Below are 20,815 nucleotides of genomic sequence, written 5' to 3'. Positions count from 1 at the left end.
TCTTCTCTTTTGCCAAATGCGCTTAAGCTAAGGCTGATTTCACTGGATTAAAAGCGGCAATGACTGCCATATTGATTTAATTCACAAGAGGGACGGCAGATGACAGCGGATAGGATGGGAGTGTGTGTTTGTGTGTGTGTGTGTGTGTGTGTGTGTGTGTGTGTGTGTCACCCTCTCTGACCTTCCCCAGCTTAATTTTACAGCCGGAACTGTACATCTGATCTAATACTATTTCCCCTCTCCTCCTCTTCCTCCTCCTCTTCCTCCTCATCTCTCTCTTTTGCCGTCTCACTGCTTCCAGAGCACCACCGCCAGCTTCAAAGAGCAGTGTGGGCTCCCCACGGTGGCCAAACTGAAGCAGTGCATCCAGAGCCTGGCGACCAGGCTGCAGAGCCCCGAGGGACCCATGGGGGCCACCATGGTGCTGAAGGAGGGATACCCATGTCTGGAGGCTCTGGTCAACCTCTCAGAGCCGACACGCAAACTGCTCACTGCCTACGACACGGTGAGTGAGACGAGGGCGGAGGCTAATGGTAGAGTTCACCCACATGTGCATTAATTAAAGGGGTTTTTTATGATGTTTTGAGACCTGACTTTGACATTTTGAAAGATGAGAATTGTAAAATAGACATCAACTTAAAAAAAAACAAATAATGAGAAAGCTCTTCTGCAAATGTCTTGTGCTTGTCACTGATTTGAAAGGCCCCACCTGGAAAAGTTTTGAATGCCACAATAAAGCTGACAGTACTTTCTTCTTACTGTCAACAAACTCTGTAAAAACACCCAAACCAAAAAATGGATTTATTTTATTCCTACCAACTGGCATTGTCTTTGTACCTTAGAGCTCCGCTGTTGTCAAAAGAGTTTGAAAAAAAGAGAATTTAGAGAATTTACTCCTGTCTCAGTGAAGTTGTAGCCGTCTGCTGTAGAAAACTGCATGTTAAAAAGCGAGATGAAATTAAAAATGCTTTTTAACCCTTTGAAGTCACCTCCCCGCTCATTTTGTGCACTTATTTGATAATACATAGGCTACCAATAAGAAAAAATAAGTCATCTTTGTCCTTCTTCTTATATCAAAATCTAATCATGTTTTCTTCCTGTAAAACAAAACATGACATGTGCTTACATAGGTTTAAACCATGCAGTAATATCATGGCGTCACCATCAATCAGTTTGCAACTTGTAGCCCAAGCCCCCAGGAACAGGGCTGGGCTTTGAATCCAGTTTTCGTAGTGGCCAAACGATGTAACTACAGCATTCAGGTCCGTCATGGGGCGCCATTGGACACAAAGACAAAGATTTAATCCATACACTAACATTGTGACTAGATATCTGTAAAGCAGTGGGAAAACTTTTATGAGCATCATAGCCCCTGTAAAATGACTGATCAGGATTTGATCCATTCGGTCTGATAACATTTCTTAAATCTTTAAGAGCCACACGATTAAATCATTTAGTCCCCATTAACGCTAGCAGACATTCTGTTTGGTCCATACGGACACTTGATCCAGTGATCCTCCGGTTCCAAGGCCAGGTCCCCATGGACTGAGCTACTGCTGCCCCCTTATGTCCCATTTCCCCAAAATACCGTGGTAACAGGCCCGCTGGCTAGAATGTATTGCTCTGAGGAGAGCTGTACCTGTGACAGCTCCACATTATGCACAAGGCATTTTTACAGTGGGCTGCTTCAGCAGCTATGGAGAGTAGGACGGGCTCTGTGTCACGCTCCCTGATGGATACTGCTCCTGTTGGTGGACACAGTCAGGACCTCACCTGGTCCACCCTACAAGTGCAGGGCTGTATTTTAAACGTAGCTTTGTCTCTGTGCTTTGGTCTTTTGTCCAGATGCAAACTGTTTCAGGTCACTGAAAATGAATCTTTGGTGAACAGGGTGAAGATGCTCAGAAGCTCTGTTTTCAGTGTGACATGTAGACAGAGAAAAAGGAGGTTTTGGCCTGAGATGTCAGTGTATGCACCCTTATCTCCTTTGTGAGGCATCGCAAATGAGGCAACATTTCGTGCAGTGGTGTACATGACCAGTAGAGTGCTGGCTGTAACCTTCTAGCAGGCCTTTTTACATGTTTACACATTCATTTCCATTATTTTGAGGGACAGAGGCGTCAGAATACACAACAGAGGTCACTGCTCCAGGGAGCCTTCTGTTTTTAACTTTTTTTTTAGCTCAGTCAGATGCATTATAGAGCGATTCACTCCTTCCTGGGTCTCCATAAATCCACTTCAGTCCTGGCCATTAGTGGAGATGTGGGATGGGAACCTCCAGACATCAGGCATAAATGTCAACTTCGACTCTGGAACAGACTTGTGAGGATGTCTGATAATAAAAAAGAAATGTACTTTGTCATATCCGATGGTCACCCCCGGGCTAATGAGTTAAAATCCTTATTTTATTTGCACTTGTCATTTATTTTCTTGTCATTTATTTTCCACAACAGGTTAATCTGTGATATTCAGGAGATCAGGAGTGAAATGTTTCTCATGTTTGGAGAAAAATGTTCTGTTGACATATGGTTAAAAACCAAAACTTAATGTCTCATATAACACAGCTACAGTGTGAAACCTTACGTGAAGTATAACCTTTACAAAAGACAGAGATCGCAGTGTGCACAGTTGACCTCAGGAATGTTACTATTAGCCATAGAGACTGGAAGGTTCAACGCCCTCCAGAGGAGGACAGGATTTGTTTGTTGTAGAATTTAGGTGAAGTTGAGAATGAGGTTAATTCCTTGTTTAACTGACCTGTATATGAAGACGTATGATGTCCTTTAAAGTAAAATGACCCCTATCTATGTTGATTTATGTTGCTTTTGTTTCAGAAGGGGAACTTTTTCTGCGGGCTGTCTAGGATAGAAGGCAGAGCATTTTGTTTGAGGACAGAGCGGTAAATTAACATGTACTTCAGATTGATAATTCCAACACCATTGTAAGGATGTCTTGTAAACCCATGAGGGTTGGGCACATGTTTGTGTGCATGACACAAAAATAAAATATCAGCATCATTGTTACATCCCGGCTGCTGATCCTGTTTCTCTCGAGAGTACATCACCATAGTGAAGCTAGATGCTCTTGAAATGCCGTTTTATCTGGACTTCAACAGATGAAACATGCTCAGTCGGGATGAATGGGCTTGAGGCTGAGCCGCAAAATCAATAGAGTACAGAGGAAGAGACTAAAACATTGTTGGCTTGTGTGATTATGCTGACGATAAGAACAATAAAAGTTTACAACCACATTAGCAGCTCTGTGAAACTGTACTCAGACGCTGAGGTTATTTGAGCTAAATGCTAATGAAAGCATGCTAACATGCCCACAGTGACAATGTTAACATGTTTAAATGCAAACATGTGTGAAATAGCATTCATAACCATCTAGTTGTAAATATATATTTCAGTCTGGACGACATCGCCATGCCTCGTGGTTTAAAATCTGTATTCAAGTGTTTTGTTTCATCACAGGGCGACAGCTCTCTCTGTAAAACTGGGTCCTTAACACCATATGTAAATTCCTCAGCTCAGTTCATTCAGACGTCGACTGCTTTTCTAATTTAGTTTCTAGAGTTTGGTCAAAATGTTTCCAGAAAGTTTAAAATGTTGTTATGTGACACCCGGCGCTGTAGCACTGAGTGTCCTGATGCATTAGATATGTAGAAACACACTCTGAGGTGACATGCATGAAACAGTCACCCACACTCCTCAAACACACACACACACACACACACACACTATGCATACACACACTGACTGCCAGCTGTGTCTCCTCCTACTCCATCTCCTCTTGCATCAGATCAGGACCAATCTCTCCCACCTGTTTCAGCGCTCCACTGTTACACCTACACACACCTCAGCACAGAGCGTGCTTTCTTTCCGACTGCCACGACGTGTCTGTGCACGTCAGTGGAGCTAATGATGTTTGAGTGTGAACCCAGCAAGTGTGAGCCCAGCAGGTCAGTGTCAGGAAGCCGCAGTTGGTGTGATCTCCAGTCGTACATCACACCTCTTTCAGCCTTTCTGGGCGCACACACAAGGCTTAGTCATCTCACACTCCCCTCTGTCATCTCCCTCTGCTGCCCTGCAGCCAGTCTTCTCTCCACTCAGTCTTTATTTAAAACAGACTTCATGCTTTGTGTTGCCGTCCAACTCGAAATCAAATCAATCCCACTTGTTCTTTTGCACTTCAGAATCAGAATCAGCTTTATTGCAGGGGAGGTTTTCACATACAAGGAATTTGCCTGGTATCTTTTTTATCTTTAATACCGTGAAACCAGATACTGTGGTAGAAAAGTTGATGGTTATCAAACTGACAAATAAATGCAACCAGAAGGAAAATCTCAGCTGCACATAAACATCTCCTCTCCTCCTCCACCACTGGCCAGAATTTTTAACACAAACTTCCACCAAAGTTTTGATTATAATGAAGTGTTTGTTCACTCCCTCAAAAAACACCTTTCATTCCTTTCAGGGTAATCGTAACTGATGATAATAAGAGCCGCCTCTCTCTCTCAAACTCTGATCAAATTAGGGAGCGCTGATCAAATATACACCAAGATTATATTGCTGAATTATGTATTTCTCTCCTAGAATGTCTTCAGAAACATATTTTAGTGCACTTTTTGGCTGTAATATGAGAATTTGTGAACAGGAAGTGGCACCATACTGTTTCCTGTATTGTAAGAACAGAGGCTGAAAAAGCAGAGATCAAACAAGACATGTATAACTGCAGACTCATTCTGTTTGTAGCGTTCACCATATGCCCTGACAAACCACGCCCACCACCAGCACAAGACAAAGCCACCAACACACAGTTATCTGAACTTATAGTGAGTGAATATGAGGTCAAACGGAGCAATAATCCACATTTGAATTCATTATATAAAGACGTGATTCAGCTTATAAGTAACGAAATGTAACCCTGACTTTAACTGCCTCTCTTTGAAACAGACAGTTCATAGCTAGCTAAACACTGACTTGGCGTATTCTTATAATGGGCAGGTCACGTAGCTGTTTCAGCCGCAGCTATACCTACCTGCATCAAAAAGTAAAACTAGGCAGTGGTTTGTGTTTAGCCGTAGTTCAAGATTGTTTGTTTCCAACCAGTTGCCATTTTGTTTCCTGTGTCAAAATGGATCAGCTCACATTATGGCACTATACCAGCGGGAGTGTTTATTGGTCTGGTGCAGTGCATGTAAATCTGTCTGATATTTTTCTTTGGTCAATAAAATGGGAGACAGGAGTGAAAAATGTTCATCAGAGTTGCAAAACTTTACATTAGGGAAGCAGCAACAGCTCGAAAACTTACTTAGATGATAATAATTAATAATATCGAAATAGTTCCTGTTGATCTGTTTTATTAAATGACTAATCATTTCAGCTCTGATGCAGTTTATGGACGTATCATTATGAAATAAATCACACATTTCCCTCAATTTTAGCCTGACATATCTTACTATGTAATGACGAAAACTCTGTCTGTGTGTCTGTCCCACGTTTTTCTACTCACTGACGTGGTCAATCTATGTGAAACTGCACATAGGCATTGAGGACTGGCATAGGTAGAAGGTGACAAAGCTACCAATGGGTATGGACTAGTTTGGTATTGTTTGGAAACTTCACCACTCTTCGTACCATTTCAATAAAAAGCTCTGTGGTTTTGATCAGTCTTTGCTTTTAAACAAGCTGAATGAGTTAAACACAAACTGTCTTCCTGTGTGTGCAGATGATCGCCGCCCAGAAACAGCTGATTGAGAACGCGGACGCCGTTCAGGAGAGGATCGCCCAGGTGCAAAGAGAAGGTAAAGTGAGAGATGGATGAATGGATGAGATGACACGAGGCGCTAATGAACTGAGTGAAGATGGTTTTGATGAGCTATCATGAATAAAACCACTGCAGTACGTGATATGCCCAAATCCTAAAAATTCCCCAAATGAGCGAATCTGACTGGAAACATCAAACAGCCGAACTTAATGAGGGCGACTCCTCGGAGGATCTGTCAGTAAACAACATTACGAGTGCTCGCTGGTGATTTGACACTCTTGTACGTTTGTCAGTATGGATTTCTAATTAGAGAAAGGTGCTCTCATTTTTGTACTTTTTGAGATGAGACACATTTTTAAAGAAAGCATCTCCACTTGAAATGTCGTTTACAGTAAAGTTGCACTTATAAGACCTCACAGTTTTGTCTTGCATTAACACTTTGTTTGCTGAGCAGTTCCAGGTGTAACGCAGCAGTGTGACGGCGTCTGCCGTATTAGACCCCGTCTCTCCTGACCTTTATCTGTCAATGTAAATGTCATGCAGGGTGACACCTCAGCGTAAATATGTAAATCCAGTATCGACCCATCAAGACGTGTTGTTGACATTTGCCTCCAGACATTTTGAGTAACTCACAAAAATAAGTCAAGAGAATCAGTTACATTTCACCTGAATCTGAGTTGTTGACACCTGCCCGTCTCTGTAAACTGACGCAAAGCTCCTGTCTGTGTTTGTTTTGCAGGCATGGACTTCCACGAGGATCTGTCTCGGCTCGGGGAGAAGGAGGGACTGAAGGGACGCAAGCAGTGCAAAGCTGTGGAGAGTTTCACCTGGAACATCACTGTCCTCAAGGTACTCATAAAGATATCAAAACTCTCAGAATGGATGGGGTTAATTACCTTTCTTTTTTATTCTTCCCTCTGTTTCATGGTAACTGTGACATATCTGATATTTCATCTACACTTTTATTCACCAGTTCAAGTTCAAGTTGAACACAACAAAGAGGCACAAATGCACTCCACGGTTCAGCTGAGTCTAACAGCAGTCTGTCGTAGCAAATTCAAAATGGAAATTAATCGTTTTCATTGCTAAATTAGGCACTTCCTGTTATTGCCTCCATCTGTTGCAATTACACATTATTGCAATAACATTATTCACCAATTTAATTTGACATGACAGACCACCGTGTTAGCTTTGGCTCAAGTGCTTCTTGCAGTGAATCTGAACGGTAGAGTTTTCCTCTTTTTACTGTATTAAACTCCAGATGGATCTGCCGTCCTGATGTAAAGGAAAAAAGAGAATAAACCCGCCTGTTTAGGGGCTGTTAAATTCACTCAGCACCAAAACATTTTGATATATTGATTTTGGATCCCTGACATAAAACATGAGACAGCTATTGAGCTTTGTGCATGTTTATGTAAACGTTTATTTTTAATTGTTGTCAGGATTTAGTTTTGTGGAATATCCTTAACTAAAATTCTTAAACTGTTATAAACTGGCTGTCTGGATAACCAGTACTACAAAGCTGGTTATCAACTAGTCCAGTCTCAACTCGAGCCGAGTTGACTGGACCTTTAGCCACGGGCGTGTTCATGTGGGAGAGGCGGGGCTTTTAGTTACGGGCGCCGTCATCAGAACCATGAATGAAGTCGGCTACTTCATATCATAAGAGGTGAAACTGTACCAAAAGTGTCTGCGACTCTGAGACAGTGAAATGTCAGTCATGTGGGATGGAATATTAGTATTTTTTACTTTAATTGGATGATGATGAAACAACTCTGAATATGTCACATAAAACACTTTAAAGTGACACCAGACTGTTTCTGCAATTGAAATAAAAAAATGGAAAAGTAGTTAATGACTGATGACTGTTGGGATTGGGTCAAAGTTAGCCACTAGCTGGTGAACAAAGTGGAAAATCTAGCATTCAAAGAGACAGATATGTTCTTCAGAGCTGAGAGGGGAGTGAATGTTGGACTCTGCAAAAACACTTGTTGTGTTGCCCCCAAGACGCCAAAAAAAAATATCAGTGAATGCAGCTTCAAATCAGTTGGTAAATATGTCCGCAGTTGTCCAGGACTCCTGCCAATCACATACCAGGAAACAGTCCCAGCTAATAACAGCGTGTAAAACAAATGCTACTTCACATCTACTGCATGCATGAGTCAAACTTGTGTCTCCTGCAGGGTCAGAGCGATCTGCTGCGAGGAGCTAAGATGGATTCCCTGGATGCCCTGAGGCAGCTGGCTCTGGCCTGCGAAGCCTGCGGACTCACCTCCTCCTCCTCCTCCTCCAACTCCTCGTCCTCCACCTTCTCCACTGCCGAGCTGCACTACTCCTCCCACCCTCTGTCTGGCCGCCGAAGCAGCACGCACGGCAACGGCCGCATCTGATGAAAAAGGGAGCGGACAGAGTAATTACAGAGGATAACAGAGATGAGGAGATACGAGAGAGACAGAACAAAAAAGCACCACAGGAGACAGAGGCTTTTCTCTCTGGCAGTGTGTGTATCCCTTTATCCAGTGCAGTATGTGTCTAGACTAGCCTAGACTGAAGCAGTGTGTCTGTTAAAGCCTTACGGTGAGGTCATCAAATTATCACTGAAAGGTCCGGCCTGTAGAGAGGCTCATCATGAATGTCGTAACTCAGCCGTGGAAAGGCAAAGAGAGACTCTCAACACGGGTTCTTGAACTTTTTGACGGCTCCTGCTTGCTTTTCTGTGAGAAAATGTGTGACTCAATATTGTAACTCTGCGGGTTTTCCTCATTAGACGGGAAATAATAGTCGCCTGAATAATTTGTGACAACGGGGCTGTCGTGATGTTCACGGTCCTGTTGGTGTTTGGAGGTAGAATGAGAAATGGAGATATGATGGCACGAGTTATTCTCTGCCTCAGCATTTCAGCTCGTCCCCTGGGAAGGCAACAAGATCACCTGTGTGTGTGTGTGTGTGTGTGTGTGTGTGTGTTTACAGTGTTGCAAGTGGTGCTGTAAGCGACTGACTGACAGGATGTGACCCAGAAAAAACACACAGGTGGAGACAGATTCAAGTAGCCTATGTTTGTAATGTAGTATTACTTCTTTAAACTCACAAAAGTTTTATGGTAATTCTAATTTTCCTTTAGATGCAGTTAATGCAACTGAACTCACACAGCAGCTTCAAGTAGAAACAGACAACTTTTTAACTTCCCCCCCTCTGGCATTTCTGTCATTCCGTTGTTAGAGTTTGTGCCACGCTCGTAAAGACAACCAAATTTTTTTCCTTTTCCCTCAGAGGCTAGCAACTCCCAACACACAGTCAACTCTGCATTTTGATTTCCACTAGGGTGTTTGACCGTCTGCCATTACTGAGCTCGACTCAAGCCGGCTGATGGTGTCATCTGCAACTCAGCTGGTCAAATCGCTGGCAGCTGCTTTTAACGCTGATAATTCGATTCGATAATTGAGCTTATCTAAAGTATCATTGGTTATTAATGAGGTTTGGGAGTTTGGACAGATTAAACGTCTTGTTCATTCAAACACTGGCTGATTTATCTAATTGACTGCGTTGGTTCTTTCCAGACTTGAATCTCTTAAATGGGGATAGCTGCCGATAGCTACAAAGGAAAACAAAAGCGCTGCCCTCTTCCCGCTTTCGTTGCGCAGTGGTTTGACGCTGCATTTTGTTTTTCCACAGTTAATGTGGTTGTTCCACGATGGTGGATGGTAACTGAAAAGAATATAAGTCCAGTTCAGACCAAAGATTTGTGCCGAGATGAAACCGTTTTAGAACGTTGCGGTGAAAGGTGGCAGCGGTGTGAACTGGCCGGTCTGAGCTCGACTCAAGCCAGCTGATGGTGTCACCTGACACTCAGCTGGTCAAATCGCTGGCGGCTGGTTTTAAAGCCGATAATTTGATTAGATAATTGAACTTATCTAAAGTATCAGTGCTTATTATGAGGTTTGGGAGTTTGGACAAATGAAACGTCTTGTTCATTCAGACATTGGCTGATATATCTAATTTCTTTCCAGACTTGAATCTCTTAACAAAAGCTGGACTTCTTGTCTGGTCTGTTTCTAAACTTTTAACGAGAGTACACAAAGATCCGCTTGCAACTCTGCGCACACACACCTTTCATCATCTAACTGCTACACTCATGTATTGTGTAAAATAACCAGCAGCACACACACACACACACACACACACACACACACACACACACACAGGCTCTTGTTATCTCCACCAGCCCGTCATGTTCACTTGGGGAGGGGACGGCTGAAACGCAAGGAGAAGAGGTGTAGCGAAGAGGAGACACGGTAATTGGAGAAGTTGCGGATGTGTGTTGATACTGTAGTACAACATGTCTGCTGTAGTACATGTGTGGATCACATAACCTCCTCACTATACCAACATGTAGAGCGAAGTGACGCTCAAAGACTGTACATGTGTTAGTGTGTAGAACAGATGCCTGCAGCAGTGATGATGTACACAGTATTGATGTAGCAATAATAATAAGTTACAGGAGAGTGGGCGAGGGTGTGTAACTCAGTGTGACGTGACTGAAGGAGTGACAACAGTAACTTTATAGCTCAGTGATGCTTTTAAATGTGTTTGAAAATGGTGTCCAGCAGGTGCTACTGATCTTAGCTCATAGGTGTGCTTACCTGTAAGTGATGGCGTTCCACTCGGCCTTTTGAGTTCAACTGTGTGTTTCTTCTTGACGCAGGCAAACACCTGATACCTGTTCTTTTAACTCAGCTTTTCTACTCATATTCTTGTATGTTGTGATGCTGCGTTTGAACCAAACCTGACAAAGTGATGCTGAACAATACACAGGACTAAGCTAACAGATTAGACGCTGATCTTTTCTCTCGAACAAAATTTTATCTCCAGTGTTGGTGATTTACAGGCTTTATACTAAGTTGAAGGATTACATGTTTTAAGTGGTTTAGTTTAAAGGGTAACTTCAGTGTTTTCAGATCTGGACCCTATTTTGCTCTGTTTTTGTTTCTAAGTGATAAACGGGAACAACAGTTTTGAAACTGGTCCAGTACTGAGCGAGGAGCTGACCACTGTCAACCTATGGAAAGGATCCTCACAGAGAAAGACCTTTATGTTTAAGAGTAAGAGTAAAGCTAAAAACACGCTGGTGCTGGTGCTGGTGCTGGTGCTGCCGCTGCGTGTCAAGTGAAGCGTATCAAGTGCCGCCCTTTACACATGCTGGACATGTTGCACTGCAGCTCGTCAACAGACGACCATGCAAAGTACTTTAACTGAAAGATTTGTTCTTCCTCCACCTCCGCATGAGCCTAAAATCATGTGTGGAGGGCCACTAATTAAAATTGATTTCTCACCTGAAGAGCCCAGTAAGTATCTTTTAGGCCATTGTCTTCATAACAACAGGACTGTGGGTCGTTTAGCTTGGGGTTTTTTCGACCTCAACAATGAGTCTCTCCTCATCCATTTGTCATGACACATGAGACACGGCAACAGCTGCAGAGTTCTCTTTATACATCCATGGTGAGGAGAGGAGTCGAGCTGCCACAGGAGCATAGACAAAGAGCTGCTATGGGAGCTGGTGTGTACAAGCAGAGAGTGAGAGGGGGGGAAACGCATTTAATTGCGGGGGCGACAAAGGCTGGAAATAGGACAGTGGCGTCATTAGTCTCGCGTGACCAACCTCCCTAACTTCAGAATGGGAGTCTGGGGACATTCGTCTTTCGTTTTGTAATAGAAATGGGCGGGGATATCCAGACCACGTGACGGCGTTGCCATAGGTGCGGCATGTGTGTTAGATGTAACAGAGACATTGCAGCTCTGCAGTATAGCTGAATCAAATGAAATCATATCCATTTTAATCTCTTCTTGCGATGCACTGAACACTTCCTTTTCTGTTGTACTACGGACAACAATTTGGGGAACAGCAATTCCAGTGTGGGCGGGTGTAAGGCAAAGCTTATCAGCCATTGGTCGAGGAAGTACGGAAGTACACGGATTTGGATCTAATCACATCACTGCCGCTGGGAGCCAGCCCTAGTTCTATTACAACTTTCCTATGGGAACGTCCACAGACGACAGAGTCAGCCAGCGTGCTGATGTCATCGGCGTCTGTGTAAGAGACTATGGCGTCATGTGCAGCGGGGTCACGCGCTGACTTGCGTCTAGTTGCTGCTGGTGTGGGGTTGTACATTGAAAATAATAGGGGCGTATGTATTTTTGATGCATGCTGTGTGCAGCAGGTGTGTTTTGGCCTTTAGAGTTCAACCAGAAACATCCGCAAAATTACCAGTGCCAAACACACCAGACTCCATTTAAAGAAACAGCATTTTAGCATGTGAAGAAACAGCATGTTTATTTCAACCAAAGCAAAGTTAGCGATTGTTGGAGCAGTGGAAAGACAAACCAAGACAGCTTTTTGTGAGTTTCATTTTGATTCTGTCGACTTTGAATGACGTATGTTTTATGCTGATAAAATTCTTTTTTATTCAAATGGAGTCTGGTGGGTTTGATGATGGTGGTTTTGGGGCTGTTTCCGGTTAAAAAAATGGAGTAATCCTTTCCATAGTGTTGTCAGGCACTTATAGTAATAATCTGAGCCTGTCAGTGGCAAAAACAAACTCTTTTAGTGGATGAAAATTGACGCCAGTTTCACTGCGCTGTCTCTGGACCAAAACTGGACCAGATGTTGTTCCCATTAGTCACTTAGACACAAAAACATGGGGACATTGTGTCCGAGTTGAAAAAGGTTCCCTTTAAACAGGGCTTTTTTTTTCTTAGTTCCAAGAACTTAACATTTTAGAGGTTTTTAAGGAGTTATGTCATTAAACAGATCAAGTCAGGCAGGTGTGTTTGAAATGTTTTTTTATTATCTTTAATCTCACTATGATGTCACGGATTTAAATAGATTTCCACCTAACTCTGCAAACAGAAGCAGGCGTGAGTCGAGCAGGGAACCCTTGAGTGGAAGACATTTTGAATGTTTATTCTGCCCTTTGAGGGAGGCAGGAAGGTGGACCGACGGGAGACGAGCATCACAGATAAACATTGTAAGGCGCTCACCTGCAGTTCAACCCAGCCGCTGGCATTTTGCAGCAGACAGGATGTAATGAGAAACACTGTACTGCGGGCATGACACTACGGTTTGCTAACCCCCTCTTTAAGTGCTTGTGCAGGACTACTGTATGTTCTGAATGGCATCCTGTATTTTTGTACGCTGTTTTGCTGCCTTTCATTTATCTACGCATTCCTTTTCTTTTCAAATACCATTGACCTCGTTCTTACCTCCACTTCTCTCCATCCTGTTGAGAGACAGAGCTGATGTACTGAGTCCTAGCCACAGGAGGAGGTTGACCTGATAACATTTCCATGACTGGGTTTTTTCCTCTTTTGTTTGTTTGTGTGTCTGAGAGAAGGCACGTGCTTCTAAAAGTAGACATATAGAAGAGAGAGCAAAGGTTGAAGGACAGAAGAAGAAGAAGAAGAAGAGGGGATGGATATTGGATTAACTGTTGTGTGGACGGCTGGGCACACCTGCAGAGCTTCATAATTGGCTGTGAGCAATAGACAGAGTGACAGCACCTGCTGTTTGGGTCTATTAATAACAATCTGACTCACTGGAGGCCTTGGCATGTGTGTATATGCTGGTGTGCTTCATGTCTGTCATGATACCATGGTGCCCTTATCCCTCGCCTGATGGTGCAAACTGGTCCCCACACAGTACAAACACAGTCATTGCCAAACTATTTGCCATGTTTCCTCTTGAACGCATTGAAGCAGCTTCAGGAGCCGTTTGGAGGATCTCCACTGCCCCTGAGAGGTCTCTTGGAGATGTGCTGACCTGCAGGGAGCATCCTTCTGCATTAATGATGCATCAGCTACAGTAAAACATACCACAGTATTAGCTTTCTGTGTTCCGGTTTACATGCCTGCTGACACGGGGCATACAAAACATAAGAGTAGGAGGTCAGGTTTCAGTAATTAGCTCTTTTCTAGTTAACCTCATTCTCAGAATAATTCATTAGGTACGTACTGTATTTACACAGAAGACGTAGACAGTGATGACTGTGCTGCTCCATTAAACTAAATGTAAAAACAGAGAAATACGGCAGCTTGTTATTTCAGTGGAGACCAACCTTTGCAGTGTGACCAGAAGATACAACTCCTGAGGCGCTAGTTTGTAGCTGGCTGATTCCAAAAGGACCATACCTGTGTTTCTGCAAGAATTGAAGTGGAAATAGACAACTTCTCTACATGTCTTCCCCTCAAGCATTTCCAAGTGGCGGCACCGCTGTTGCAAAGATAACCAGAATACTTCCTGTTTCTGTCACTTTAGATGTTCCACCATATCCCATTTCTGCTTCTTTGGTAACGGGATAGTAACTGCAAAGAACTTTTATTGATACTCTTTGGTGACTAGGAATATCTACCAGATGAAACCAAGCCAAGGCATCCTCTGCAGTAGTCATGTGATGCCATTGGGCCCAAAAAGATCTTTCCTGCAGACTGGAGAGACGTCTATAAATCACTGGATACTTTTTTTGGAGCGTCACAACCCCGGCGATATGACTCGTTTCACTATTGGGATTTAATCCATTCAGTTCAACAGCATTTCCAAAGTCTACAAGAGCCACAAAATTAAATAATTTTACCTCCTTTCAAATTAGCATAGAGCTAAATCAGAAATTAGCCACTTGGCTCGCAAACATCTGTGCACTTGCTCTATGGGCCCAACGATGCAGGAATTTGATACCCAGGAGGTCAAAGCTTTTTGGCTCCATGCCCTAATGAGCAAGTTTCATAGGAATAAACAGGGCCTCACTTTAACCCTTTGAAACCTGAAGCAACATCACTTTCAAACTGCTGCTTTCAAACACCTTTTGCAAGTATTTCAACCTCTGAGCCCCGAGAAAGTTGGTGCGATTTCTTTCAAAAGTCTGTTTATAAAATATATATTTAGAATTAATATTATTACGTACTTAAAATTATGGGACAGAATTATTCGAATTTTTAAGCACTTCTTCCAGGTCATTTCCTTGTTTGTTTGTTTGTTTTTAACTTTCTTTCTTTCTTTTTTTTTCTTTTTTTTCTTTTTTTTTTTTTACTAATTTTCTTAATTTTTTTTTCTTTTTATTAATTTCTTGCAAATTTTTGCGGCCATTTCTTCTTTCATTGCTCATTGCTTTCTTTCCATGTTTTTGTAAGAAATCAAGCCAATTTGCTCAGGTTTCAAAGGGTTAAACACAGTATCCATGGATGGACTTCAACTGCAAAATGTCATTCAAATTAATACCTACTAACCAGGAAGAGAATCAAAATGACCACAAGGAGCCACAAAAAGACCCCAAAGAGATGCATAGGAACTGCAAAGAGACACGGAATAACTACAGAGACACAAAGAGACACAAAATGACTAAGAAGAGATGCAAAACCACCTCAAAAGACAAGAAATATCTAGGGAAAAGGGGCAACAAACAACAAAAAAAAGTCTCCGTTTCTTACTCCTTGGGGAGATGGTGGGGCCTTTTGCTTCTATATGCCCAGGGATCCAGTCTCTCGTAATCCGCCTGTGTCTATATCCAGTTCCCTTTAAATACAAAAGTGCTATCCTCTTTCTGTGTTGGTTGCAAAATGTTTGACATGCTTCCTTTGTGCTGTAAGTTGAGCCTTCATTTCTCCAGGAGAACGTACCCGGTGGCAGACAGAGCTGCACAGTGAAAGTGAGGCTTATAGGGAAGCAATCTAAATGCTGATAGTCACATTATTCTTTAGCCGTTACATTATGCAGTCAACATTTACTTTATAATGAGACCGTAAAGCAAAAAAAAACATGTCTATTTCCACTTTAACCTGCTTACTTCAAATCATTTACTGCACACAGACCATTTTATTTTAATGATATAGACAGAAAGTGCTTTTTTTACCTTCCAGGCAGCTATTAGTTGCAGTTAATGTCAGTAAAGTCGGCTCGCAGAGATTTGCTTAAAGTGAATCCAGGTCAGGGAGCATCATGCTCAGGTTTATTTTTGTTGTAATAGCACATTGTGGTGATGCAAATTAAAGCAACTTTTGAGACGTGCACAGCCTTGTATGTGCAAGAAGCGACCAAACTGACAATATCCGCCTCACAAGGTACATTCTTGCTTATTATTTGTCGTCTGGGTCTGAATCTCTAACAATAGAGCTCATCAGTGCGACTGTGGCATGATTTCCCCACAGCAGCAGAATTTTTCAAATAAACTTTCCTTCCTGTTGCACCAGCACACAGTGATGATGCCTCTGTTCATATAAATAAAACTGAGCATGATGTGCGCTGTGTTGGAGCACGTGTCCAGAGGAAGTTTCAGGTCCATAAAGGTCGCAAAGTTTTGGAAAACAGTCAGCAGTGAAGCACGAAACACCGATATGGTCCTTTAAACATATTTACATATGAAGCATTTTCTTATCCTCTCCTTTATGTCACTGCGCCTACCTGATGATATGTTTACCTCTGCAGAAGGCACTGCGGTCATCCTCTCACTACAGTGCTTTATGATGTTCAATATGTTGTATCTCATTGTAACCTGATGCTGCACCCTGATCTCTAAAGTACAGACTCCTCTACGTCCCTTTATGCCCTTGAAAGTGGTGGGTGAGGTGTGATTTCTTTGAGTTTGAAGGACAGAGGTGGCAGACAGATCTGTGCTAAAGTGCAGGGTGTTGCATCAGGTGTATTGTATCTCTGTTACCCACGTGTCTTAACCCAGAGCTCGCTCTCTCTGTGCTCTTCAGTGTGTGATGCTACCTATCTCTGCAGACCAGTGGTCAAATAGTGCTTAGCATTCATTCGAATAATTGAAAGAGTTGTTTATACCTGCCATAGTGACGTGGACAAAGTCGTGTGAAACACTATTTTTAGGTTCTATATTACCCGTGGCATCTGCAGTGTCTGTGTTGGCCTGTGTCTACACCGCTGACCTTTAATCCAGTGTTGCTCCCTGTTCTTACAGTCACTGTATGTTTTTGTAAAATAGAAGAAAAAAAAATGACCAAAAGAAGAAAAATATTTATTGAAGTGTGTTTTAAAAACCATAAATAAATATAATGAATTAAATGGACCTTGCTTTTATTTTGAAAAGCTACTGTGTTTTCTATCTGACAAGTAATCAAATATAACAAGAGTATGTATCCCGGACTAAATAAAGTTATCTTTTCCTGACCAATTCATCTTGTTGCCTCGTTTTTAGGGATCCATGATACTGAACTTTCTTCTGATATCCAATATGCTCATATTTAACAGCTCATTTGACTGATTACGGATACAGATATCGATATATCCCCTCCTAATTTTAGTGATCATATTATGCATGCATACTCTCACTCATACTTAAGGTGACAGCCCACCAGCAGATGGAGACATGAAATACAACACTTTTCAATGTATCTAATATCGTGAGCAAAGGGTCAGTTGAGGTGGTTCAACATCTGATCAGGATCCTCCTGGACGCCTCCTGTTAGAGGTGTTCCAGGCACGTCCCACTGGTAGGAGGCCCCGGGGCAGACCCAGAACACACTGGAGGGATTATATATCTCATCTGAACACACACATTAATCAACATTTCAACTGCAGTCCTTTGGCGAGATGTTTTGACACCAATAAAAGGATAAAAATCACAGGACAATTCACAGGACTGTCAGAGTAGAACAGGAGCCATGCAAAGCAACTAGCAACAGCAGAGCATCAGAACAATACAATAACACAACAGCAAACAGACATGTCAGCAACACGCTGCACCAACACACAGACATGCAGAGCAGCAACAGAAACTAAACATAGATAAAACACAGTAGTCATCGTGTAGGTCATGTGCACTAACACAGGCCACCTGACAGAAAGTGAAGCATGCTGTTAATAGAACAGATAGAAACCCCTCCAACAATGGTTTAGCTATCATGATCTGCAAAGAGCTGTGTTAGTAGAGAAGGCTCTGGCAGCCTGTTGGTTAACGAGCCAATTAATCACCATAGCAACAACCTGTCCAGTCAGGTTCTGCAGTGTGAAAGGACTGTGACCAAACCAACTTCTCCTGTGGTGTGTGTAAACCACTTAAGGTAAGTGTTTGCCTGTTATGTGGTTCTGTTGGTGTGAGGAGGTCATTTGTGTTCAGTCAGTCCCTCACTGCCTGTTTGTTTCTCTGTGGTCACTCATGCTGATGTTGCCATGGCTACAGAGCCTTGGTAAGTTCAGTTATGAAGCCAACGTTACATAGAAAATGAGAAATTCACCCACTGCTGACTACTGAGAGTTAGCTGCCTGTTGTTGTGTGTTACTAAATATCATTATTACTAATTTGGGACTGTATTTAGATTTGACCATGTTAGTATTATTGTCCAGTTTTAGACTACACACACTCCTGATCATACGCCCCCTGGTGTTGTGGCAGATACACTGAGGATATGGATAACCACTGTGTCTATATACCTGATTCCAAAACTGTTCAGTGAAGTTACATTAACCAGAGCCAGTCTCTGTGTCCTCATCCGACCCTCCATATTGGTGAACACAACCTAACCCAGCTAAAGCCTCTACTACAATGTTTATAAAGGACATAAAGATCTGTGTGTTTATTAGTGTCCTGGCAGCTTACACTGTTGTAATCCTAGGTATTGTTCTTCTTCTTTCTTCTTCCGAGGAAATCATACTTCCCATGGGTGAAAACTCACCAAACTTTGCACAAAGGTCCAGTCTCATGCCAGATATCCTCAGCAGTAAACTCAAGCCAATAGTCCTGATGGTGGCGCTACAGCAAGCGTCTAAAGTTCAAAACTTTGAAAATTCATAACAAATCAACCATACGTGCTACAACTTCACAACTTTAATCAAATTGTAGCCCCAATACTGAAGAAACTTTTGTACATTTAAACCTATTAAAATTATGAAGTTCATCACTTTGTTTTTTTCAAAAACTGTAAAACTTCTTAAACCTATCTCCTCCCACAGTTTTTGCTCAACTGACACCAAACTTGCTACAGAGCATCTTCAGACTGTCCTACAAAAACTATGCTTCTCAGATTTTTGATTTATCAAAAATTGAGCCTACAGTGCATCAAAATGTTTGACTGTAAACGGTACTGTAAACATATACATGCAAATTCTTGCTAAATAAATCTTCAATGTTCATGAAAAAAATGACAAAATTCTAGAGTCATGGTAGATGATGTGTGGCAAATTTCAGAATTTTATCTCAAAAACTGAATTTTTGACAGCATTTTGAATTTTGCTCTAATGTGAACAATTGGAGTCAATGTAAAAATCGCAGTTTTAAACATCAGTTTTTCACTTATGGAGCAAATCAATCACTGTTACAAACAAATTACCAACATCTCCATGCTGTCTAGATGCAATATGTGTATTTTCAGATTTTTGTTGATCTGCTTTTCCATGCATGGACGGCTGCTAAACCTGCACGTCTGGCTTAGTCAGTTTGTGAAGCTACACATGAACTGTCACTGACTAATTAGCTTAGTGAGATAGAAATTGATTCTTAGTCTCAGAGGTTGTGAGTTCAAGCCTCAGCTGATGCAAAAGGCAGATTGTGTTGCTAAATTCCTAAATGTCTTCCAGTTCTTCTGCTTGTTGGTCAGAATTGCCTAAAAATGCCCGGACCCGACCCATCGCTGCGCAGCAGTTATAGTTTCTTTTATATCCACTCCACTACTTCACTCCATTTATTGAGGCAGAAGGTTATTTAGGTAGACGCTTGGCTATTTTACAAGTTGATATTTTACACAACCATGATAAAAATGCACAGGTGAAATTATTAACTAAGAATTAATTGACAGAAAATTAATTGGCAACTAGTTTCATAATCATTCATGCAGAACTGCCAAACACTTAACGGTTCCAGTTTCTCAGATGTGAAGATTTGCTGCTTCTGCTTTTGATTATTTTAATGTATTTGTAATAATTGTGAGGTTTGGACTGTTGTTTGGACAAAACAAACTTTTTGAAGTTGACTTTGGACTCTGGAAGAATTTTTACAAACCAAAACAATTATGAGATTCATAATCCAGTTTATTGCCAAGTAGTAATTTTCACATACAAGGAATTTGCTTTGGTGTATTGGTGCATAAAATAAGCATAGTAAGGGAGATTAAATTAAAAAATAAAAAGTATTTAAAAAAAATAATAATAAGCAAAAATATAAGATAGAAAAAAGGTCTGGAAAAAAATATGAAAATTATGTATAATACATCTGAATTAAAATGAAAGAGCTGTGCAGTTCTCAGAAGTGGTAGGTGGTGTATAAATGTGCAAAACTGTACAAGGAATGCACAATATGTAGAGATATAATCCATAATGAAAATGATCAGAAGTTGCAGTTTGATTTAGAAAATAATTAAATGAAATTAAATGTAAAATATTGCTTTTACATGAATGCATAAATAATAATAATAAGCTAATGTTAATGGTCGTTTCTTCACTGAGTAACCTACTACTTTCAGAAGTAAGTAACAAATACAGAAGTAAGGGGTTGTTGATCTGTCTGATCTGTGTCTGTCAGCTTTCTCCAAATCTACTTCTACTTCTCAAGTGGAGCTTCCACTTAACAGTAGAGCAATCCTGCAATTTCTCCATGTGCCTGTGGGGGGCAGCGTTACACTTTGTTAGCATGCAGCCTGGTTAGAAGAAGAAGAATTCAAACTGGAGCAGCAGTTGGATAGTCAGCCATGCTTTGAACAAACCAACAGGTCGGTCAGAATGAGTCATTAAAGCACCATGAATGTTACAGAAGATGTTTCATGTGCAGAAAGACACACTTACCAACATTTGAACTGAGCTAACTTCCTGTTTTACCTCCAAATAAAGTGATTAAACAACCAGATAATCTGTCTGGTGTGTTGGTTTGTGATCAGACTGCTTGTGTGTCTTTGCTCCACAGGACTTTACTGTAGATGCACCATGTTTACACATCTCAGCAGTTTGGTGAGTACCATGTCTTTGTAATTATTGGAAATAATGATCGAAGTTATGAACACATGAGCCCACACACTGAGGAGGCCATGATTTTCCTTGCTGTGTGTTTGCTTTGCC

General features: G+C 41.7%; 1 protein-coding gene across 1 annotated transcript in view; it reads left to right on the top strand.

The window, feature by feature from the left end:
* Positions 1–16,943, top strand: part of plcl1 (phospholipase C like 1) — a 141,911-nt gene extending 124,968 nt beyond the window's left edge. The window contains exons 9-12 of the mRNA XM_033617600.2: positions 302–505; positions 5,731–5,806; positions 6,509–6,618; positions 7,953–16,943. Coding sequence (XP_033473491.1) covers positions 302–505; positions 5,731–5,806; positions 6,509–6,618; positions 7,953–8,159 — 597 coding nt within the window. The 3' untranslated portion in view covers positions 8,160–16,943. The remainder of the gene's footprint in view (positions 1–301; positions 506–5,730; positions 5,807–6,508; positions 6,619–7,952) is intronic.
* Positions 16,944–20,815: the final 3,872 nt, after the last annotated feature.

The sequence above is a fragment of the Epinephelus lanceolatus genome, chromosome 14, assembly GCF_041903045.1.
Source record: "Epinephelus lanceolatus isolate andai-2023 chromosome 14, ASM4190304v1, whole genome shotgun sequence".
NCBI classification, from domain to species: Eukaryota; Metazoa; Chordata; class Actinopteri; order Perciformes; family Serranidae; genus Epinephelus; species Epinephelus lanceolatus.
Note: the sequence above shows the minus strand (reverse complement) of the source record. Positions and strands in the feature narration are given on the sequence as shown.